Raw genomic sequence first — 25416 nt, 5'->3', positions numbered from 1 at the left:
CCAGCTTTCTAGTCCCAAGTTCTAATGTTCATTCCTGCTGATCAAGGTGCTCAGCCTGAGCTGATACGGTAAAAAATACAAAATACCTTGCTGTATACATGAGAAAATCATGGTAAGTAGGTCGGTGTTAAAACAGTGTATGTTGGGAAAAAGTGCCTGATAAATAATAATAAAATAAGCAAGCACTAAATAACTGAGGTGGCAAAAATGAATTTATTATTATCATACTTTTCTGCATCAAAAGAGAAGAAGATAGACACGATACAAGAGGTGCTTTGAGAAATGACAGAACAAGTTTTCACAAAATCGAATACTTGGTTGGCGAATAACGAAGTTAGTGACCTCAAGCACGCGGTGGCGTGGTGGTTACGGCTGCAGCCTTTCAACGCGAAGGTTGTGGGTTTCAGTCCCCACTGTGACTCTCTCGCTCTCGTGCCCCCGCTCATCAGCGCACTTAAGTGAGTGCCCGCGCGGCGAGAGCGCGCTCGACCGGTCCCGGCAGATGCCACCTTCCTGTTGCTCGTGCGGGGGGGGGGTGGAGAGAGAGGGGAAAAAAAAAAAAAAAGCGCGGACGCGTCGCGAGTCCCCGCACAAGTGCGAGGGCGGCTCGCGAGGCCACTTCTGCTGCGGCTCTGATAAAAAGCGGACCCGAGTCCCTCCCCTCCGGCACGATCCGCTTCGTCTTTCTTTTTTTCTTTCCTTCCATCTATCGCTGGCAGCGCGCGCAGGGACTGCGAGGCGATCGGAACCGCGGGCGCGCGCGTCGCACGGAGATTCTTGGCCGCGCGCGGGATCGGCATGGAACTCGGCGCGTGTTTGGGACACTGAGAGCGAACGGGCAGCGAGCGCAGAGAATGGCGGCGGAGCTGCAGCCCCGGCTCTGCTGTCTGACCAAGGGCCCCGGCGGCTACGGGTTCCACCTGCACGGGGAGAAGGGCCGCACGGGACAGTACATCCGCAGAGTGGAGCCCAACTCCCCCGCGGAGGCGGCCGGGCTGCGCGCGGGCGACCGCGTGCTGGAGGTGAACGGCGAGAACGTGGAGAGGGACACGCACCAGCAGGTGAGCGCCAGAACAGGGTCATCATCATCATCATCATCATCATCGCAGTACCATTATTATTAAACTGTGTTAATTGAATTAATGATTCCAATGTCATCGACATCACCGTCAACGCACTGTCATCATCAGCTTCATCTTCACCATACTCATCATGACAGTCATCGTTACTATTTGAGGTTCATCAACGGAGTACCACCAGTGCCGTAAAAACACTGTCATCAGCGGAGTCGTCATCATCATCATCCTAGTACCTGCTGACGGGTATTTTACTGGACTAATTGATCAAGGTGCTACAGCAGGAAGGGGCATCAAACAGGTGGCCCGCTGGCACAGCGAGTAGCGCTGCTGTCTCACAGTGCCGGGGTGGTGTGAGAGGAGATGGGTTCAATCCCTGCTCAGTCTTCATGGAGTTAGCAATGTTTCTCTCTGTATCTGCATGGGTTTCCTCAGGGTGCTCTGGTTTCCTCCCACAGTCCAAAGACATGCTGTTCAGGTTCCCCCATAGCGTGTGAGTGACAGAGAGACTGTGTTCCACTGATATATGGATGAGTGACCCATTGTAAGTAGTGTCTCTAGCAGTGTAAGTCACCGTGGTGAATAAGGTGTGTGGGCTCATAACACTACATAGAGTTCATTGGAAGTTGCTTTGGAAAAAAGTGTCTGATAAAAATGCACAACCTACTGGTTACCTGTTCATACCTCTCACTGCTGCTTCTCCTGATGATCTCATTTGCTGGCTGCTCTGGGCAAATGTAGTAAGTGGGACCATTTTAACAGAAACAAGCTTTTTTGTTGAGTTTTTAAATTGTGTGTGTGCATACATTTAAACGTCTGAGTGTAATCAAGAGGTGATGGGAACCGGTTACAGATGAAGATACAGACACACACACACACACACACACACACGCATACACACAGTACTCATATATGAGGACAGCAGTAGCGTCACAGTCAGAGCTGTTCCTTTGACATCTGAAGGTTGTTGGGTCGAATCCCCCTCTTGCTGTAGTACCCTTGATCAAGGTACCCACCCTGAACTGATGCAGTAAGAATACCCAGCTGTATAAATGAGTCCATGATTGTGAAGTTTATTCAGTTATGTTTATAAGGCACCTCGGACAAAGGTGTCTGCTGAATCCAGGTGGATAATTCGTTACTTTATTGTACATTTCGTCCGGTCACTTTTCTGTTATGTCACTCATTTCTGCTTGGAATTCCACATCGAGTCCCAGTGTTGCATTCGTGGGCTTAAATTTACCTCCCCCGCGGACAGGTGGTGCAGCGGATCCGTGCCGTGGAGCACGAGACGCGCCTGCTGGTGGTGGACCCAGTGACCGATGAGCACATGCGCCGATTGCGGCTCTCCGGGTCGGGACCACTTTCCCTCTTGAGCTCAGCCTCTCCCAGCAAACCCAAGAACGGACACCTGTCCCCGGAGCCGGTGCCCCCGGCCAGGGAGGGGTCGGAGCCCACAGCGGCACCCTCCCCGACCTCAAGGAAGGTGGGTCCTGTCACAGTGTTTACCGCTGAGCTCCTTAGTGCGCTTTCGATTATGATCTGTAAGGTCAAGAACAAACTTCATACTTATCGTAACACAACTACAAAGAGCACGTATGTAATATACAGTTATAACCTGGGTTCGTTTATATAAAAGCAGTTATAAATCTACTGTATATCTACAATATCTACAGTTTGACTACACAATCAGGTCTTAATCGAAGCCATAGACATCTACAGGTGCAGAAAGACTGTGCTCATTAGTGGCACGAATATTCATGAGGTGGCGAAGCAGAAGTTGTGCTCACATAATCAGTACCATTTGCAAAACCTTCTGGTTTAAGGTTCAAATCCGTGACCCCCGTCTGTATCCCTCATATTTTTTTCTTTGCAGATACAGGGAAATAACCATAAATGAATCAATAATAAGTTATAATAATTAATAAGAAATCTCATGTTGCCTCCATACTTATTCTGTGCTTAGTTATTGTGTTATGAAACCATCATTTATCTGACATTTTTCTCCGTGGCGACTTACAGCGTTAGGTTTGTACACTGAGCTGCTTAAAATTATCTTTTCATTTCTGTGCACCAGGGTAATTTTTACTGTGCCAGTGCAGGGTAAGTGGTAAATGGTAGTACAGGAGGAAGCAGGAGTTGAACCCGAGACCCTTCGATCCACTCGGCACTCTTACAGAATTGAATGTCCTCCAGAAAAATGGCCAACCTTCGGCGCAATCAGAAGATTGTGGGTTCAAATCCCCACTTCCATTATCTGACATTGTAAGTCTCCTTGGGTAAAAGTATCACTTTTGTAAATAATAATCATTTCCAAAAGGCGCCGTATCCATAAATTTTATTCCTGGGATGGAATGTGTACGTAAACAGTCATAAAATTCCACTTTAAAAGTGAACAGATGAAATTTTATACCAAGGGTAGAATACAGTTCACCAGCGGTAATAAAGTTTCACTTTAAAAGTGGGTTTTATGTATTTCATGCTAGTAATTTATTTTATTTTTTTCATTTGTGGGGGAGATTTCACGCTGACTCGCGAAGTGTTGTCAGTGACCCAGCCGCTTTTCGGTCGCACTGCCGGTGCGCTGTGGTCCAGCTGGGTTTCCGCACGGAGGAGGGGTTGCGTGGGTCACGATCGTGCCGGGCTGCACGGCTCAGCGTGCTAAGGGTTCGAAACGTCCCCGATCGCCATGTGGCAGGAGCCTTATCGCCGAGTACACACCCAATAAACACACCACTTCTGCTGCAGTCTCATACTGGAAAATTATTATACTTAATGAAACAAAATATTCACTTTTATTTCGTTGAGCATAACTTCTTTATTGGAGCTGTGGGGGGGCAAACAGAAGAAGGACAAAAAGTTTAATTTGGCCATAGAGGGAGAATGGAAGGGCAGGGGACAGGATGGGGGGAGTGGCCCAACAAACAGTAGACACCGGTGTGTGTGTGTGTGTGTGTGTGTGTGTGGCTGCAGCATTGTGGCGCCAGCAGTGTGAACTGCCGGGAAGGCCAGCGAAGAGCTGCTTGTCCTCAAGGGATTCACCAGTTCGCTCTTGGCAAGGATCGGCATGGATGCCACCAGCATAGTCTGGGATCCAAACTCCAAAACCGGCATCCGGGTCCTAGTATGTCACTCACGAGGGATCGCTGCTGAGTCCCACGGTTCGAGACTGGGAGGGAAGACAAGGCCGTGTGAGTGAATGTCCCGAGTAAGCGAGGCTCCAGGAAGTCAGGTCTAGGTCCCAGACGATATGGGATGGGTTCGTGATTCACATCCATGATGGGAAGGGAAAAGAGAAATTCACGCTGGGGGTGGTGACTGTTTTTACGCCAAACAGATATGGGTGCCAGAAAGTTACGGGCAGCAGGTGGCGTAGTGGTTTGAGTCACCACCTCTAGATTCCGGTGATTTGAGGTTTGAATCCTACCTCCTGCCGGCACACCGTTGATCAAGGTGCTTTTTTTGGAAAAATACGACTGTGTCTGTGTGCGTATAAACATGATCCGAGAACTGAGAACAGGGGGATTGTGGGTAGGGGTGTAGTCCTGTGGAGCGGCTTATGTAAGGCGCCTAAGAGAAGGAGCGGAGGAAATGACAGAAAAGGACAGCGTCCACCCAAGGACGCCTGTTGCTACTGGGTTATTTTTAGCCTAATGAAAGGGAGGGGCTGGGACCACATCTGCGATCTCCCATGATGCACTGGTGCAGATGGCTCTGTCAGCGAGTGTGAAGCGTGGCCTTTTTGGTCTCCCGCACCGAAGCTTGCTAAAAGAGGATCTGATGTGAGATGTGCATGTTGCAACCCCCCCTCCCACATGCACAGATAATTCAGGGAAAAGCACGGAAACATGTTAATGTATCTCCCACAGTTTCACTGTTTGGAGGCCCCCAAGGAAGATCTGTTCGGTGCATTTCCAAGAATGTGTCTTGGATTATTTTTGGGCGATTCTTACCGCCCGTTGCCTGCAGTTGCTCCTCAGTCCGACACGTGGGGTGCAACTGGTGACATGTTAAGGGTCCTTACTGTAGGCGTGGCCTAATGGAATTAACTTATCTCTTTGGAGCAACTTTGATTTCACTCTTCTGTCAATTTCAGCCCATATCAATATTGCCCTGCTGTTCTCAAACTTTTGACTTGTACTATATGTGCCTTCAGTAAGATGATGCCCATAACCGTAATCTGTCTTGGTGGGGGGGGAGCCCCTTCAATCTGTAGCCCAGCACATCCCTGCAGCAGGTGGTGTAGAGCTGTCACCCTGAAATCCAAAGACTTCAGTTTAGATCCAACTGCCTGCTGTAGTACCCTTCGCTCCAGGTACTTACCCTGATTGCTCTGGTAAAAACTACCTAGCTGCATGAATGGGTAAATCATGGTATCTAGCCTCTCAGTCAGGTTAGGACTAGATGAGGGTTGGGAGGTCACGACACCAGTCCTCACTGGTTGTAGGTTAATACATCTAAGATTTGTACTATAGTTATACCATGATCTTCACTCCCTAACACAAAAAGTCACCTTAAGAGTCTTTTGATGGAAATCAGAAATGAGTTCCCAACAGAAGGACACAAGGTGACTCCTACAATCCATCTGATCCTAGAACTTTTCTTTACCCCACTGGTATCCTGCTGTTTAGCTTGCGGTCGTGTCCTGGTGAACTGCAATGAAGGGGTATCGTTTCCAGCAACCTCGGCAGCACCATCCCCCCCCGTCCATACCGTTGTTGCTCCAACCCTGAAGACGGCGTGGCCTGAGCACGGACCCCGTACCCTCTCATCGACAGCCAACCTTAGCACCCCAATCTGAGACGTAAACGCACACTGAAGCACTTCCTCAACTCAAAACGGATGGAAGTGAGGATGCTGGTCCATGGTGACCACAATACCCAGGACAGACAAAGGATCATCTGTTGACCAGCCCACACTTGACTGTTTTTTTTTTTTTTTAAATTTGTGGTTATTCTTAAAGAAATTGTTTTACTTTCATGCAACGGTTAGACAGCGAGATGGAAACGGTGTCAGTGTTACGTGGGAGGTGGTTGGTAGAGGGGGCGGCTGTTAAAAGCACCTAGTTGGGGTGCCCTCCTTTAAACCGAAGGCGGTCGGTGAGGGCGAACTGGGTTCGTGACACGACCGCATTTGACCGCATTTGACCAAATGATTTCTTGTCCCTTCAACAGTCAACCCAGTCCCATCAAAGAAGGTTCTGAGCAGAGTGAGCGATGGAGTCTGTCTTTATAGGGGCAGCAACCGGGGAAGTTACGTTGGGGTAGCGTACTGGTTAGTGCTGCCACCTTCCATTTGAAGGACTGTGGTTCGAATCCCTCCTTCTGCTGTATTATCCTTAAGCTGGATGGTGTCGATGCCGACTTTTGACGACCACTCGTGTAGAGCGTTTCCAGAATACCCTGTCCTCCCCTCGTGTCCATCGTCACCGAGGTCGAGTGCATCCATCTGCCTGACGGTCGTCCTCTTCTTGTCGCTCCTCCAGCTTTCCCGAACGTCACCGCCTTTTTGAGAGAACCCAGTCTTCACAGGACGCTTTCAATCTGTGACAATCTCGGCCTCATGACCTTCCACCGAGAGTCCGAGTTTGATCCGATCCAACATCCGTCAGCTTCTACGCGTCGTACGTTGCGTGTAGCGATGTGTGTGTGGCGCACCACAGGGCGTGGGCGTGTGTGTCCAACAGCGGAGACTTGGACAAGTTACGGAATCTGCTCACCGCATCTGATCACACGCCACCCCCGCTCCTACACTCTCGCTTGAATTTTGTGTGAAAACACATCCATCACCGCCCGGTGATGTGACCCCACGCTGCTCCTGCTGCCCACTCTGGACCTTGCGGTTGAGACGTAGCTCTGAATCTTCATCGGAACTCAGAGCGTGTGTTTCAGCACTTCCATCGGCGCGGCGCGTGGGCAGCGCTCCTCGTCCGCACATCCCACCCAGAGTACCCACAATCCCACTCGGCCGCAGCCCAGGCTGGCTCCAGATGGAGTAGTCCGCGGTCTGTTTATTTGCGCTCTGCAGATCTCGACCACTCTAATGGGGTTAGCGGGTCACAGCCCGACCGGCTTGCCATACTAATGAGAGATTAAGGGATGGCGCCGGCTGACGATGAGCTCAGCGCCTCTCTTCTGCTCTTTTCGCTGTCGTTGCTGCGCCCGTTGTTTTTACTGCTCTTTATTAGCTTAGCAGAGGCTCTTATTTAAAGTGACTGGCACAGATTACAGTTTTACACAGATTTTACACCAGTGTTGCAAGTGCATGCTTACGAAGGCTAGGGTGGTGTCGTGGTTGGAGTTGCCATCTTGGACTTGAGTTTGAATCCCTGCTCCTGCTGTAGCACCCTTCGTGAAGGTACTTAACCTCAACTGATACAGTAAAAATTACCCAGCTGTATAATAGCGTAAATCATTGTAAGAAACGGTGTATGAAGAGATACCCGTTGTTTTCTCTCCTCCCATCGCTCTCTCATTTAGCTGACACTCCTCTCCAGAGCGATTTACGCCGTTAAGCTCTTTACAATGATTTACCTGTTTGCACAGCTGGGTGTTTGTTTTTTTACTGCTTCGATTCACGGTGAGGACGTTGAGAAAAAGTACTAGAGCAGGAAGCTGGATTTGAACCTGAGCCCTTGTTGACCACAAGTCGCACGGTTAACCGGTGTGTTTCCTCGTCCAGCTGCATGCTGGGAGCCGGGTTTCGGACGCGCTGCGGCGACACGGGCACCACCCCTCCTGAACCCCCAGCGAGTTATGAGGCTGTTCGGCAGACTCGGGTGGTGCTGGCGGCCCCGGGGAAGGGCAGTCGGCATGGAGCGAGGAGGTCTGCGGGGCTCTGATAAGGCAGGCGTGGTGCGGTGACGTTAAACTCACATGGGCTGGGGGCTGCTGAGAGGACAGGTGTTCATCGGGGGGAGGGGGGCAAGTGGGAATCACCAACTTTAGCATATAAGACCAGCAAAGAAATGCCATATTAATGGAGACAAACCAAAAATGATATACTGTATTTTTATATGTGGCCTAGTGCTTACAGTCGCCAACGTGCAGCTGAAGGATCCAGGTTCAAATGCCACCTCCAGCTCTACTATCCTTGATCAGGGTAGACCTACTTACATTTATTAATTTAGCACACACTTTTCTCCAAAGAGACGTACTGTACATCTCAGAGAACAAGAGAAAAAGCGCATTACGTGAACAGAATGAGAGATTTGGATGCAGACACATGACTCCTGAGTACAGTAAATTTGTCCCATACCACAGTACAAACTGATATATGTTACATTAGCAGCTGCATAAAGGTTTAACCATTATTAAATCATTTGTTTTATTGAAAATAATAAACGTCAACGCTTAGGGTACTTACCCTAAACTGATACAGTAAGAGTTACCCAGCTGTATCAATGGGTAAAACAGAGTAAGTTGCTCAGTGTACAAAGCTAACATTGTAAGGTAGTTTGGAGAAAAGTGTCACGTAAATAAAATTATATACAGTGTAGATGGGGGTGCGGTGGCACAGCGGGTTTGAGCAGGTCCTGCTACGTGGTGGGTGTGTGGTTCGAGTCCCGCTTGGGGTTAGGGTTAGGGTCAGAGGTCGAGTCCCGCTCAGGGTGCCTCGCGACGGACTGGCGTCCCGTCCTGGGTGTGTCCCCTCCCCCTCCGGCCTTGCACCCCGTGTTGCTGGGTTAGGCTCTGGTTTGCCCCAACCCTGGGACAAGCGGTTTCTGACAACGCATGTGTACGTTGTAGACCCATCTTTTGGACTTAACGATGCTCGAATTTGCTCCTGCGTTGTGTTCTGCTGAGCTAACTTGCGTGACGCTCTTTTTCTCCACGTCTCACACCTACTGTAATGCTCGCCACCCGGCGTCGCACGTGTAACTTCACCTGAAACTTTACCTTGCTCTCTCTCATGGCTGAAAAGCCCTGTTTCAAAAATTGCTCTCAGGGAAGGGAGTAAACAGAGATGGAAGGCTGCTTACATAGCTTTACCCATTTATACACCTGGGTAATTTTTACTGTGTCAGTTCGGGGTAAGTCCCTTTCGCAAGGGCACTACAGCAGGAGGTGGGATTCAAACCAAGGTGCTTCGAAGGCGCGGTGACGGCTCTAACCGCTACGCCACCTGCTGCCTCTCAACTAAACTGACGGATTGCTGCATGGCAGAGGCTGGACCCGCTGAGCTGTGTTACTGTTGCACTACATGCCACCAAGTGTGTGTCAGTGGTAGTCCAGAGAGGCAGGTACATCCTCCAGGTCGCCGCTGCAGAACCCTGTTATCTCCCATGCCGCCCATAGCTGCGCCTTTCTTGAATCAACAGTACAGAGCAGGGAGTGTCCTTCTTTCCTGCTCCGTGGCGCTCTCATAGCCGCACGTACGGCTGCCGCAGGCCATTCGGACCCTCCGTCAGCACCATCTGGTGTTTGCCTTCCCCTTGGAGGTTTCTTCGACCTCCCGAGGCCACATCCCCATCCGCTGAACACCGGCACTGGGATTAAGACAGCCATGACCTCAGACCTCCAATCTCAGGTAAGGTCACATGGACCTTTTAGTTTTCACCTTGTCACTTTCGGAAGTGCGGTTTGTGGTTGCGGTGGCGAAAGCTACACGGGTTTCCGCTGAGCGGGAGGAAAGGTACCCTTTGTGATGTGGCCATCTGTAGCGAGACCGAGACCGAGACCGTGATCCAACCAGAACCACGATGCTGTTTCGCAGGAAGTGTCTCCCGTTGGCAACTTGGGCAGGGGTCTTTGGCACAGCTTACTTTTCTGAGAACTGGCCTGTCTTAGAGGAGCCATGTGTCTCATTTCCCTGACGATCAATCTCTGTGCACACTGGGAACAGGGCCCTGGGAATCACCAAACTAGAGAGAGATTGATTATGTATAAGGCATGGAACAGGTCACCTTTAACTCTTTGGTCATCCCTGTTGGAGATGTTGAAGCAGCAGCAGTAGCAGCACTCCTCCTGGGGTCCAGCAGCCTGACGGAGGTCAAGGAAGCCAGTTTTAAAGAGGTGCTGTGGATGCAGGTGCCCTCCAACCACTACAGAGTACCAGCCCCCTCTTTGACCTTTATTTGTTCAGCTGAGGCTTTTCTCCAAAGCAATTTACAACATTTCAACCATTGATACAGCTGGGTGCATGTTACTGGAGGAATGCAGGGTAGGTACCTTAATCAAGGGAATTTCAACAGGTGGTGGGATTTGAACCTGTGATTTCAGAGTCCACAGGCAGCAGCTGTAACTGCTACACCACCTGTTGGGCTAGTAGTATCATGATTAATTTATGATTTCTCACTGCAGCGTGTCTGTATGAATTGTTGTACGCGACTTTGTCCCGGAGATGTTGGGACTCTTTCATGGGCAGAGCGCTTTTTATTCCCAGCTTCGTGACTGCGCGAGTGTGTATGCGTGTCACAGCAGCGTTGGTCCCCCGTGACTCAGTTGCTGGGAATCTCGTGTCCCCGGACGAGCGGAAATTTCCAGAAATGCGGAAACTTTTCCTCAGATTCGGCCGAGCGGCGCCTGGGAGTCACGTAGGAATCCGTGGACGGAAAAATCCGTTGATTCGACAGAAAATTTTGGCTTTCCAGCTGTAGTGTATCCCTGATGGGTTTCAGAAGTAACGACATCATCAATGTGAACATAGTCGCCGCTGGAGCTGTTTAGTTATAGTTACTGATTAATTTTGTTTACGCTTTTCTTCGACGATTCGCAATGTTAATCTGCTTACAGTGATTTACCCATTTATACAGCAGGGTAATTTTTACTGGAGGGTTTTCAAGTGCAAGGTGGCAGCTCTAACCATGACACGACTTGTTGCCCCATGTACTGTAGCTAATTACGATCGTGATTTTGCCAGCTATTTATAGCTAGCAGAAATACTGTACAGTGTCGCTCTGCCTGTCTCCTAAGCGGTAGGTATCTTCTACATGGAACGAGAACTCCACGCTTGATAACAGGACACCTTCCCACATCCCTAGCCGTCCCCTGGAAACTGGACTTCCTCTTTGGTTCCAGCCGTTCCTCTCACTCCCTCGAAGCAGCCTGTGTGTTGGTTCATTCAAATCTGCACGCTTTGCATCGGTTCTTATCGTGAAATGTGGACCTCGTCTCCCCAGATTCCAGCGCCATTCAAATCTAATTCAAATGTGAACCGCAGCACTTTTCAGGAAGTCAGCAACGAGCTTGCTTTATTGGACTCCGGAAAGTTAAGAACAATCAAGCTACATCAGAGGAACGCTGGACTATATTAAGTATTTAGCGGTCAGTATGAAGTGCTGGTTATCAATTTGTACCTCTGCGTACAATACTGTTCATAAGGCTTAACTGCTTTGGCCGACACCTTAACCACATTAGGACTGTGAGATACTTAAATGTATCTGGTAAGCAAATAAGATCACTGTTCCAAAGCAATGTCTGTTACTGCAGTTAAAAAAAAAAAAAAAAAAAGCATTTCCTGCAAAAATTTCCTGCTGTTTCTGAGCATCAGAGGTTCATCTCTGGCAATGGCTGCAGGAAGAACATCTTTAGGGAAAAAATTATTTGAGTGACAAAGAAAAGTGTGTTTGAACAGCTTTGCCGGTGAATTGAAAATACAATTTAAAAAAAATACTCTAACCTCAAAAATACATCCCTTGTGTTCCCAACTGCCCGTCCCCCTGTGATAGACCCTTACAGCTGGGCAGTTTTTACTGTGTAAGTGTCTTCATCATGGATACTACAGCAGGAGGTGGAATTTGAACCCATGTCCTCCAGTTGTAGGGTGATAGTTCTAACCACTGCACAAACTGTCCATAACCTCATGTCCCACCCTTTATTTTTAAAACCCTGGACTACCCATCATTCCTGCTCTCGCTCCACCTTCCACTGTAGTGCCCTTTGTCTTTCACTAACTCCATCACCATTAACCACTGCCCCCCAGACCACCTGTGCCAGTTCCCATCATCTCTACAAAGAAGCCGTGTTGGGTCATCATTGTGCCGTCACCGGGGAGCAGCAGGAGACGCCACGCCAGACAGCAACGGAAAACAAACTTCCCCGACTTGATTTATCTGAATGAAAGAAGGAGGGGTTTGCAGAACCAAAATTGGTGCCAGCAGTTTCATGTTGAAAAAACAGGGTGATGCACTAAGAATGGAAGCATGTGAATGGCTTCATCATGCCTGTGGTGAAACAGTCAATGGAGTTGTTCTCTCATACTGGGTCTTAGTATCTCATTCCAATGGTTAATCAAATATCAGTCACCTTCATGCAGGTGGCAGAGTGGGTTAGAGCTCCAGGCTTCCACTTTAAAAAACATGTTCACATCGCACCTCTTATGTTTAATCACTCATTGGTTCGTGTGAAACACAGTAAATCAGGGCAGGTGTGTATCATGAGCAGAGGAGGAGCACACACAATGTCCACAACTCCTTGTCATGAGCAGGGTCAGGGCAAGCCAGAGCCTAATCTGGCAACACAGGGTGCAAGGCTCAAGCGAGAGGGGACACCCCCGAGTCAGGACACAAGTCCACCACAAGGCACCCCAAGCAGGACTCAAACCCTAAACCCACCACAAAGCAGGCCCCGGCCAAACCAACTGGGCCACCACACCCCCTAGAGGAGGACCCGTTTGGCATTTCTCAAACCAACCAAAGGGCAGCAGGTGGTATAGTAATTAGAGCTGTTGCCTTCAATACAAAGACTTGGGTTTGAGTCCCTGTTTTGTAGTCCCACTGATCAACAGTCTTGCTCTGAATTAGTACAGTAAAAATTGCCCAGCTGTATAAATGGGTACATCAGTGTAAGCAGCTTAATAGTGTCAGATAAGATAGAGGGTGTCCCCTGGCTCCTTTCGCAATCTGTGAACACGACGCTGGTGTCAGTATCAGCACAGCAGGTCAGACCTGTCGATCAGGTTCCACCGCTGCCTCTGCTCCGTCATCTCCAATTTGTGGCAAGATGCTGAGTAAAAATCACATGATGATGAATAACATTGTCACATGATTAAGGTCAGTGTCAGTTCCCTGTTTCCCAGACCAGTTTTTGAAATGCTTATGTCTAAGAGTGATGCGATTGCACACACCCCACCTTCTAGAACCTCCCGTATCCTAGAGCTCCTCACATCACATTCAGTGAGTCAGACTTTAGGGTTATGTATTGTAATGGACAAATAAGCTAATCGTAAATCAAAGTACAGTAAAACAAGGAAAACCACCACTCTGGGGAATTTTTAAAAAAAAAAAAAAAATGCTGTATATAAACTCACGTATGATGTATTTCGTGTGCGTTTGTCAAGGTTGCTCTAACAACTTTCTTGCCTTTGTATAGAGGCAACAGATGACACAGCCTTGCAGTTGAAACACCCGGGTTTGAATCCGATCTCCCACTGTAGTACCTTCGATGAAGGTCCTGACCCTAAATAGGTGTAGTAAAAATTACCCATTACAATGGTAAGCTTTCTTAGATTAAAGCATTGGCTAAGCACCTAATAATGATGGTAATAATATATTCACGTCAAGCAGCCCCTCAGAATCTTGGAATCAAGGGAACACTGAACTAATTGGATCCCAAAATCTTTCCCTGATAATTAAATAAGCTTATAACTCTTACCTACTTGACATGTAAATGTATTTCATTGCAATGGTCCATAACTTAAGTTCCCTCTGTAGATACGTGGATGACCATTTGATCTGCACAGTAATCTAAATAAATTCTGCAATGTCTTGAGACCCCTCTATGACTTCTTAGACAGTGATCACTCTCTTTAGCATCTGTACACTTTGTTGCTGTATTTCTCAGGACAAGTGACCTGCTAAGAATAGCTTAAGACATCTTGGATTTAGAGATGAAGATCAGCATGTTCTCCTTGTTCTACTGCCCCTCTGCCTGCAACTGTCTTTCTTCGTGCTTTACCTTGCATTCAGCGAGGTCTTCGCAGAATAGGTGTGCCGCATAGTTTCTTGGTACTCTTTAAACTGACCCACATTATGAGACCAAAACCTCCAAATTACATTTCAAAGACGCCAAGGGCAATGATGAGCTGCAATGTTCTCTCTGCCCCCCCAAAAAACTTCTGTGAAATAAGACAATGAGTAGTCATAAAACATTGGTGCCATTTGTATTAAAGTGCTAATTAAAAGGCACAACATCAAGAGCAATAATGGTGATGGATGAAGAACGGTAATAGCAGACAAAGGCAGTCTCTCTCCAAGCCTTCGTTCGCTGCTTGAGATGGAGAAAAAGCCCTCAGTTTTCTGATGTGTAACTAGAGCTCGGAACAACACCGCATTCCAGCCATATTTTGTTCCCATGTTTTTGCAGGGCCCTTTTCCCCACATTCAGCTGGAGTCATAGGAAACACAGCTCACACTGCAGGGTAAGATGGGAAAACCATGTTCAGTCCACATGGAAATAGGTGGTTTGTTTCTTGGACTAAATTCTGGATTTGCTGAAACAGTAGTGCCACACGCTGCGAGTTTGACCAGATCCTGCCCTCTGGCAGGCCTGGGGTTCAAGTCCCGCTTGGGGTGCCTTGTGATGGACTGGCGTCCTGTCCTGGGTGTGTCCCCTCCCCCTTCAACCTTGCGCCCTGTGTTGCCGGGTTAGGCTCTGGCTCACCGTGACCCCCCATGGGACAAGCGGTTTCAGTCAATGTGTGTGTGTATGTGTGTGCGTGTGTGTGGTGCCACACCTGGATTGTTACCAGAATATTGCAGGTTCTTAGCAAGTAGCGGGTGGCATAGTGGTTAGAGCCATTACCTTGTGTTTCAAAGAGCTGAATTCAAATCCCAGTACTGTACTAGAACTTGTTACTGAGGTACTTACCCTGAACTGAGTAAAAATGACTCAGTTATATAAAGGGTATGTAGCTTAGTAGGACAAAGGTCTCAGCTAAATGATGGTTTACAATAAATGCTATTGTACCTTTAAAACAGGGAACTGCTTGTCAAAGAGTAAGTGGTACTAAAGAATACAGTTGCAGACAATATCTTAAAACCTTTGCATAAAGGTCTCTGCCAGGTAAATAAGATAATACAGTGAGTTTGCCTGGGACATCACAAATGAATAACACTATTGAGATAAATTTTACTTTTGGGTTAGAGGAATATCTAGTACACAGCCTCACTGAAGTATACAGATCCAGTAGAATGGATGACAGGCCAGGCAGTTCATGGTTGTTTTCCCACTCCTTCCCTGACCTGGTCCACTGAATCCAGGTTAATTTTAGCCACCGCCATGCAAGGTGCGGCCCAGTCTCACGAGCATGGTAATAATAGGAATTAGGCTCGCATTGTTTGATAAAGGATGTTAAATCATGCCGTCAGAATGCTGCCCAGTTCCCTGGGATGTTTCCTGGTGGAAGCGAAACCCGCCCGCCTCCCCTTCAGGAAGCCCGAACGTTTTTCCTCAAAGTGCTTGGGGGACTAACCTGCGGAGCCCGACCCTTTCCTGTTTAGTTGATTGGGCCGTCAGTGATGGAAGCACAACGGGTCAGTAAACGTAGGGTCGAAGAGTCATGTCCTGGGTGGGGACGCCGGTCCCCTAATAGGATTGTTTATTCAGCGCCGTCAAGAAAAAACGTCACCGGCTGACTATGTTCCTCTGGCTTTCATTGTTGTTTGTTTTTAAGGTGTTTCCAATTGAATTGTCCCGAACTGCACCTTTTTTGACAGGGTTAGACTTTGTATTGCTTTGCTACTGACATCTGTGTTCCTGTAGCTTTTTTTTTCCCATTCTTGATCATTATCATATCAAGGTTAAAAATACTTCAATCATGAAGTAGTGGCCCATTTTGCGCAACTGTGGGAGTCATGGAGAAAACAGATGGGACGGACATGAGATGAGCTCAGCGTGACCGCAGTAACGGTGGACGTACTGACGGTACAGCCCTGCCATCAACATTAACTTGTGCTAACAGTAGTTATACTGATTGTACTGCTCTTGATACTAGTTATGGTAAGTGCAGTGCTGCAGGGGTTTGATGTCAGTAGCGGGAAGACCACACGAGAGAGCTGCAGTAGTCCAGACGGGATGTCACCATGGCCTGGTCAAGTAGTTGGGCAGAGGCAAAGGCAGGATTTAATAAGAAAAATTAGGTTGGGAGGAAATATAGTAATGATATGACACAAAAAATGTCTTAGTACACCCAAAATTAAATTAAAAGATTTAATCTGAAATTTTCAAAATTTACCAGAAACATAATCTATTGGAGAAAAAGGTGGCAGTGCAAACTGTGGCCCTGCCAGTAGTACTGGTGCTAAGTGAGGCAGCGCTAACGGCGGCCATGCTAACAATAGCGGTGCTAACAATAAGTGGGCTGACTGTTGTGGTGCTACCGCTGGCCATGCCAACTACTGGTGCTACCAGCGTTCATGCTAACAGTAGCGGTGCTAACACTAAGTGGGCTAACTGTTGTGGTGCTACTGCTGGCCATGCCAACTACTGGTGCTACCAGCATTCATGCTAACTGTGGTGGTGCTAACAGTGGTGGCATTAATGGTAGTCAAGTTGACAGTAGGAACTTGGGGTTGCTGCTGCTGTGGTTGGCCTCTCCACTGGCTTTGGCCCCTAGAGAACCGCTCCCATTCCCTTCCTAACCGCTCATTCCTAAGCAGAAAGTGCTGCCGACGCACCGCCAGCTGTCCGGGTGTTTTTGGTTGCAATGTTTGACGCTTTAGGGGGTGCGGTGGCGCAGTGGGTTGGACCACAGTCCTGCTCTCCGGTGGGTCTGGGGTTCGAGTCCTGCTTGGGGTGCCTTGCGACAGACTGGCGTCCCGTCCTGGGTGTGTCCCCTCCCCCTCCGGCCTTACGCCCTGTGTTACCGGGTAGGCTCCGGTTCCCCGCGACCCTGTATGGGACAAGCGGTTCTGAAAATGTGTGTGTGTGTGTGTTTGACGCTTTGAGAGTGTTGTACATCTGCAGCATTTAAATTCTATTTGGAAGTGCAAAAACGCAAGGAACCGGGACTGTGACCAAAAGACTTATTTCCATGAGAAATGTCCTGCTTTACATTTCCAGAAGGAATTCCTTGGCAACTTGGTACAGCGTTTTAGTGGAAAATAAATAAGTACAACCATTTCTCGGTTTACAAACTTAATTTGGTACTGGAAATCTTTTTGTTTGGGGAAAAAAAAAAATCGCAAATCAAAATCACAAAACTGCTCCTTTGTTATTTTTGGGCAAAATTCTAACTCTTTCCAAGCACATCTAAGCTGCATTTAACAATTTTCCATACACCCACATAATTTAACAAATACTATTCTTATTTCACCAGAGAATAAAATGACCAAAATTCCCAGCAACCATTATTACACAATTACATGTATCTGTCGCTCTATATGTAGTGTATTTATTGTGGAGAGAAAGGAAGGAATGTTAGACAAAAATGTTAAAAATCTAATTGATTATTTCTGTTTCATAATAATAAGTGGGGGGGCACGGTGACACAGTGGGTTTGACCGGGTCCCGTTCGAATCCCACTTAGGGTGCCTTGTGACAGACTGGCGTCCCATCCTGGGTGTGTCCCCTCCCACTTCGGCCTTACGCCCCGTGTTGCCGGGTTAGGCTCTGGCTCGCCGCGACCCCGCTTGTGACAAGCAGCTTCAGTCAGTGTGTGTCGTAATAAATTATCCTGAACATAATAAACAATTAATTAGTCAGCTAGTTAAAGAAAACTGAGCAGCAAGGTTACTATCCTGTCAAACAGATTAGATTTGTTTGATTTTCAACAGATTTTTACTCAGCACATCAAAACAGGGTAAAAGTTTGCTAAAATTTGCCTCATATGCAAATATCCATATCTGAGAAAGTATTGCTCATAAATAAGATTTAAAGGCATAAAATCAATGCCGAAGTGGAAATTTAAGGAGGGTCTGAAAACTCAACTCTTCCGGACTCACTTTGCCCATGATCTCTGAAGCTCATGTGTGGTGTAAATGTTCATGCACCATAAGTTTATGATCATGCCCAGATAAGCCTTTACACAGCCACTACTCCTGTATTGTATGTAAATGTTTGTGTACCTTTTTAAAAAAAGTTGTAGAAGATGATCAGGAATCATCTATTCTGCGTTTTATGCACCTACTCGTGTGATGAACATCGCTAAGTGGAAAGTGGAAAGAAACGAACTAGGTTTCCTTAAGAATCATATGTCTCTCATTCTTCTAAGGTAATGCACAAATTGTATTTTTACATTTATTCATTTACATTTATTCATTTAACAAACGCTTTTGTCCAAAGCGACGTACATCTCAGCAAAAGTACAATTTATGCAATACATTAAGAGAAAGAGACATAGCTGCAGTCATGTGACTCTGAAGTAAACCTAGTTTGTTACCTACCACTTGCTGCACCGAGGTTCATCGTTCAAGTAGGTGCATAAAACACAAGACAGACAAATCTTCATACCCTCCTACCAATTTTTTTTTTTTTTAACATAAGATACACAAACAAGCAAATACAATGCCAGAGTAGTGGCTGAATAAAGGCTATATCTGGGGTTGCTCATGAAGTTACAGTGCATGAACATTTACACCGTACATGAGCTGGAGAGATCTTGGGCGAAGTAATTCCGGAAAAGGTGAGTTTTCAGACTCTTCTTGAATGTAGACAGAGTTTCCGCAGTTCTGAATCAGAGGGGAAGGTTGTTCCACCACAACGGAGCCAGAACCAAAAACCTCCGTGCTTTAATTTTCGTGCACGAGACCACCAAGCAAGCAGAAGTAGATGAACGAAGGGGTCTGGCTGCGGTGTAGCGGTTGATCAAGTCTTGTAAATAGCTGGGAGCAGTTCTATTGGTGCATTTGTAGACAGTAACCAGGGTCTTGAATTTGACTCTGGCAGCTATAGGAAGGCAGTGCAGAGAAATGAGTAGAGGAGATACATGGGAGCGCTTTGACAAATCAAACACAACTCGTGGAACAGCATTTTGTAGAAGCTACAGAGGTTTGATGGCAGTAGAAGGAAGGTCACACAGGAGAGAGTTGCAGTAGTCCAGACGGGAAGTCACGATGGCCTGGACAAGTAGTTGGGCAGAGTCAGTTGTGAGGTAGGAACGGATCCTACGAATATTATGCAGGATGAGATGTACGTCATTTTGGAGAAGAGTGTCTGCTAAATGAATAAATGTAAATGTAAATTTGTAATTCGAAGATTCACACTTCATGGAATGGGTGTACTGTTAAATGAGTGTTCGGTAATTTAGCCAGGAAATTTTCATACCCCACTGCCCCAGGTATCAGAGGAGCCAGTGCCCTTGGTGGCAGGGCACCATCCCCGGCTGTGCCGCCTGGTGAAAGGAGAGGAAGGCTATGGCTTCAACCTGCACAGTGACAAGAGCAGAACAGGCCAGTACATCCGCTCAGTGGACCCTGGCTCACCAGCGGAACGGGCCGGACTCCAGCCAAAGGACAGGCTCATCGAGGTAACCTGCAGAGGTGTCATACATGTGGTAGATGTGTCAGTCAACAACACGCAAACATGCTGGGTGTGATCCAAAGGTGGAAATCAGGTTGTGACTAACAAGCTCCAAGGTGGGGCTAAAGAACTGTATAGTCCAGTTAAATCCAGTTATGAAAAGACCCCATACAGGGTTAGTATATAGGGGTATGTGTCATATATTTATTTGTCATTAATTTTAACTGATGCTTTTCTCCACTATGACTTACCCACTGAAACTGGGTATTTTTAAGTATCAGTCCCCCTAGATGGATGGATATGAATATCAATGCCCCTACAGTGAAACACATTTTCTGTTCATACAGTTACAGTAAATCCCTCAATTCTATCATTACTCAAAATTCAGAAGACAACATTTTGGTCTCCAGTCTCATTCATATCCAGTTCAGATGCACAGTATCACAAGCTTTACAAATGGCACGGTGGCACAGCAAGTAGTGCTGCTGTCTCACAGTGCCTGGGTGGTGTGAGAGGATGTGGGTTTGATCCCTGCTCACTCTGTGTGGAGTTTGCATGTTCTCCCTGCACCCATGTGGGTTTCTTCTGGGTGCTTCGGTTTCCTCCCACAGTCCAAAGACATGCTGTTCAGGTTCATCTATAGTGTGTGTGTGTCTTCCACTGATGTATGGCTGAGTGACCCATTGTAAGTAGGGTATCTAGCACTGTAACTCACCTTGGTAAACAGGGTGTGTGGGCTGATAACACTACATGGAGTTCATTGGAAGTTGCTTTGGAGAAAAGTATCTACTAAATAAATACATGTAAATTCTTGTGAATTTTTTTCCATTTCCACAGTACATCCATCCAATTTCAATAACTCATTATCCTGAGCGGGATCGTGGTGAACTAGCACCTATCTCGGAAACATTGAGAGCAAGGATGAGGGGGTACACCAGTCCATCACACCATAGCCACACACACTACAGGCAGGTTGGCATCACCAATCCACCTGAACTGCACGTCTTTGGACTTTGGGAGGAAACCCGCATAGACACAAGGAGAACATACAAACTTCACACAGAATGAGTAGGAATAGAACCAACATTCTCTTGCCCTTTTTTTTTTTTAGCTGATATATTTGTCCAAGGCAATCAGCACAACTGTAGCAAGTAGCTCACACGGTATTTGTCAGCACTGTTGTGCTCCACATCATACTAATGCTTTAACCGCTGAGCATCCCACGCACCCACACCCACACTTCTGACCCAGAAGGTCTGCATTCCATACCAGGTATTTCAAACACACTCATGTCAAACTGGTACATGACAAAGCCTGAGGTAAGAGCAGCAAAGCTAGCAATCAAACACAGGCCTGCAGTCATCTGGAACTTGTACAGAATTGTGCAGGTGGTGTGTGCAATGCTAAGGATGTAAAAAATTTCACCGAAGTCTTAAAGCAGGGATAATAGGGCAGAAACCATCCGTATAGTATCAATAACCACTCTAATTCAGGGCTGCAGTGATCCAGAATCTCTCCTGAAACAATAGGCTACTCATACACCGGGGGGGGTACCTATAATGATATAGAAGATGATTTATTAGTATGCATGATTCACACGTTTGTGTTTGTAAGGCTTATGATACTGTGCATCTGAAAATCTCCAACATGTCCAAATCTGAAATCACCAACATCTGAAACCTCCATTAGCAAAGGTGACAAATCTCTTCCAAAGGGAATTTGTGTATTTATATCAAAACATGGTGTCAGAGTGGGATATATGTAGTGTGAATTGGACATATCTTTAAAAAACAAACTATTTGTTATCTATCATTAATGTCCTGTGCGGTACCGTCACAGCAGGGCTATTCTACAGTCAGCAGCTCAAGAGAAACTCTTTGGGGTTCCTAACAAGGAGAGTATAGAAGTGAAGAGGCCTTTTTCTCAACCTAACAACCTCCCCCAGACCCAAAAAACCACCCACCCTCGATGCAGATCTCCAGATGACTGCCAGCATAGCGATGCTGTTGCTAGGAAACAAAAAAGAAAAGTTGCTGTAGAAAAATGTAAAATACTGGTGTGGCAGAGCACTTGAGGAGAACATGAAGGCAACCAAGAGGGCAGTCAATATGTTCTCCAGCACTCGAAGATCACGCCAGCAGCTGGTGGATTCTCCTCTTCTTCTTTGATCAACAAATAGTGAAGAGGGAGCAATGGGTGATGCATTATGTGTATAATTCTGCAAATATGTTTTGCATAGTACTTCAAATGTCTCTCAGTTTCTTTCTCTCCTGGACGCTTGGTGAGTCTCAGAGATGATGGAAATAGGAGAGTTTCGCCATCTGCTGGCAACGAGGCATAATAACTGCTGTTGTCTTCTACCAGGTGAACGGTGTCAACATCGAGAACCTCAAACACGCAGAGGTGGTGGCCTTCATCAAGAACAGCGGGAACGAGGCCCGGCTTCTAGTTCTGGACCCAAAAAGTGATGTATACTTCAAGAAACAAGGTGTCACCCCCACAGAGAGCCACATCAAAGGTGTGATACTCCTGTCTGGGTTTAATAAAGAACATGATTATCCTCTAACAAGGGTTATGCAGCTCCCTTCACTGAATCATCCACAAGGCAGAAATATGAGTGTCTCTGAGGCTTTACTACATTTACTCACTTAGCTGATGCTTTTCTCAAAAGCAACCAACAATATTAATCTACAAACAATTGTTTACCCATTTAAACGGCCAGATAACTTTACTGGAGCAATTTAGGGTAAGTACCTTGCTCAAGGTTACTGCAGCCAGAGATGGAATTCAAACCTCTGAGCTTGGGAGTCCAAAGGCAACATCTCTAACCCCTACGCTACCAGCTGCCCTTCATATCCACTTTATCAATATTACTCTTCTGTAATTCCAGGTTTCCCGGCCCCATCTGTCACCAATGGCTCCCGGAAGTCTCGTCCCAGCAGCAGTTCAGCGTCCCAGTCGTCTCAGTCCACCAGCTCGGAGCTGGAAGATACGAGCACGCAGGTGTGTATTTCCACCACCTCTGTTGCTTTGTATGATGATTGTCCTCTGAATCTGTGTACTGCGGTAGTACTCCTAATTGTGGCATACTGTGTATATACTGTACATAGCTGTGTTACTAAACAAAGTGTTTCATCACAATTTAGACGATTGAGAATGAAAAAAAACTGCAGTAAAATTAAAACTACAATGCCATACTCTCTATACACTGCCTGCACACCTGTAGAACACATCTAGGACCAGAGGACTGTTCGCCACCCATTTCGTTTCTTCTCCAATGTCTCTTTTACCATTATTACCATTGTTAAATTAATAGAAAAATAATAATACTGACGTCCCCTCGTTTATTTACGGGTCAAGTTCTGTAAAAAAGAATCTTGTCTTTAGCTGTACTAGATAAATAACGAAACTTTATTTTTTACTAACTTCCAACTACTTTGCAATTAAAACTAAAACGGAATGACTCAAAATAAAAATGTCATTTCCACCAATTCCCATTCAGTCCTGATTGTTTATTGATTTCTCCCTAAAGCAAGTGCAGCATTTGCCTGCCATCCATCCATCCATCCATCCATCCATCCATCCAATTTCAAAAACCACTTTGTCCTGAGCAGGGTCGCGGTGATTCAGAGCCTATCCTGAAAGCACTAGGCGCAAGGCATCTCCTTGCCATGTTTTACTTAATTTGCCACTTTTGTCTCCACTGTAATAGTAAAAGTCAACATCTTTTTAGCAGAACTACAAAGAGGCACAAACTCAAGCAAGCTGTGAACACCGAGGAAGCTCGATGAACTAGGCGGCCCTTCACTTACACTCTGTTTGGATACACTTTACTGCCATCTGTCGATTCGGAGTATAAACACGTTGCATTCGTTCTTCCGTAGAGAGAAATGTTAAAAATAGGTACGCAAAGAAAATAAGTAAAACCTTCAGACAACTTTTGGAGGGAAAAGAGATGTACAAAAATGTGTTGGTAAGCTTAGGTGCAGCTTTTTAGTACAATGTGATGAATGTCATTAATAGGGCTCTCCTAACTAAAGTATATAATTAACAACAGTGTGTTTGCACATGCTTGTCTCTGCTGCCCAGGTGCCCCCGGAGGATGACAAGCGCTGCCTGCTGGATCCCTTCGCAGAGAGTGGCCTGCGTCTGAGCCCCACAGCCGCTGAAGCGAGGGAAAAAGTGCATGCCAAGCGCATCCACAAGAGGGCGCCGCCAATGGACTGGAACAAGAAATATGAGATCTTCAGCAACTTCTGAAAACATTCAGGCACCGGCCCCAGCTCTAACCCAACCCCCACTCTTTTCCACTCTGAAAACTTATTTTTGTATTTAAAAGGCAAAATAAGACTCAAAAGGGAAAGAAAGTGGTATATCACAGGCTCATGGAAGCAGTGCATTCATGAGAGGGGAACATGGTAGGGCACATCACCACCAGGGGTGTCAAAACACACCATCCAAAGATCACTCCTGCTCACTTGGCAGAGGTAAAACATTCATATTGGTGCAACATACATCAGTTTCTCTGTCATGGAAAAACACATGTTGTTTTACTGTTGTCTTTATTGTTTATAGTAAGTCTTATGGAGCTGGCTGTAGAAAGGGAAGGGGAATGACCACTGGGACACAAGGAGCCAAACTCCATATTTCGAGCTGAGTTTCCATTGTATTTACATTTGTAGGCACCCAAACGATTCCTCGTACACACCTGTTGTTGGCCAGAGGGCCGTCATTTTTCCCACCCAGGTACATTATGCAAAGTACACTTCCATGCATCCCTAAGATGATGTCACACAAGCCTGGTGCTCCTACAGACTGGTTTTACTGAGCTTTACTGCGATGGGGATGGGGGAGACAGGGAAGGGGGCTACAGGCGACATCCGTTGTGATCTACTCGTATATGGCAGGGTTCCTCCATTCTCAAACACCCGCCTTTTCTACTCATCTAGCACCAGTGTATTCAAATCATGCCAGCAGTTGAGGTCTCCAGCTCCTCCTCAGACTTCCTCATGTAATGAAGCACATGGGCTGAGCAGATGGAGGGGGGAGAAGGAAGGGAAATTGGGAAGCAGAGGAAAGGAATGTTGGGAAGTAGTGCAGCAGGAAAGAGTGAATTGAGAAAATATAGATGGAGAGACAAGGAGGCAAATGGAAAGAAAGTGAAAGGTTAAGTAGGAGAGACGGAGGGAAGCAGGAGATGTGGAGCGACTGACAGAAGAGACATACAAGGAGGTTGGATGCCAGTAGGAGATTTGTGAAGTAAATCTTGCGTAACTATGTCTAAAAACAATACACTTGGACTGTGAGGAAGCCTTCTAGATGTTAACATGACCATCCCTGAGGATGTGATACCCGGGTTTGAAAGCCATTGATCTGTGGACAAAGGATCTGAAACCATGCGAAGAGAAGCGGACAGGTTCCCTTGACCCCTCATGTTTAGTCACAGCTGAAGTGACCATCCACATGTGGGGACAGACAAATGTAGGAGGTTCACGTGGAGATCAAGCACGATCCACACATGTCTGGTTTATCTGGATGGACTGTGCTCCAGCTGCAGTTGTCCAGCCCGAGTTCCTACGGTCACTTGGCAGTCCACCATCACCGTGCTTTTTAGCTGCTCGGCTTTTCCTTGTTTGCATATTAAAGACAAAGTTATTGTAGTTATTTCTGTACCAAGTCTATATTACTACTATATTTGTATGTCAGTATAACACAAGCAACCATGTTTAGTGTTATGAAAATGCTTTGATTTTATGCTAAAAATCATTTAAAGGCTGAATTGTGTACTGGACTGAATTGCAAGGGACAGCAGGTTGATCTGGTTCCCAATAAAGACTGAACTTTATTCTCGGATGTACGACACGCTGACAGACAGAATTCATGGCTTTTCCGTGCAGTGTTTTCAGCCAATGTGTCATTACAAGAGGGGGCATGATGACATC

General features: G+C 46.7%; 1 protein-coding gene across 1 annotated transcript; it reads left to right on the top strand.

The window, feature by feature from the left end:
- The first annotated feature begins 545 nt into the window (after nt 1-545).
- nherf2 (NHERF family PDZ scaffold protein 2) lies at nt 546-25416 on the top strand. Its single transcript, XM_029259375.1, has 6 exons — nt 546-1061; nt 2335-2562; nt 19293-19481; nt 21839-21992; nt 22365-22477; nt 23564-25416. Exons 1-6 carry the CDS (start codon nt 855-857, stop codon nt 23732-23734), a joined length of 1062 nt encoding a protein of 353 aa, XP_029115208.1. The 5' UTR covers nt 546-854; the 3' UTR covers nt 23735-25416.

This window comes from Scleropages formosus, chromosome 2, assembly GCF_900964775.1.
Source record: "Scleropages formosus chromosome 2, fSclFor1.1, whole genome shotgun sequence".
NCBI classification, from domain to species: domain Eukaryota; kingdom Metazoa; phylum Chordata; class Actinopteri; order Osteoglossiformes; family Osteoglossidae; genus Scleropages; species Scleropages formosus.
This window is presented reverse-complemented; position numbering and strand designations above follow the sequence as displayed.

Coding starts and splice junctions, on each gene's coding strand:
- nherf2 (XM_029259375.1), top strand. CDS start 855: ATGGCGGCGGAGCTGCAGCCCCGGCTCTGCTGTCTGACCAAGGGCCCC. Junction 1,062..2,334: donor AGAGGGACACGCACCAGCAG/GTGAGCGCCAGA, acceptor CCCCGCGGACAG/GTGGTGCAGCGGATCCGTGC. Junction 19,482..21,838: donor CAAAGGACAGGCTCATCGAG/GTAACCTGCAGA, acceptor GTCTTCTACCAG/GTGAACGGTGTCAACATCGA.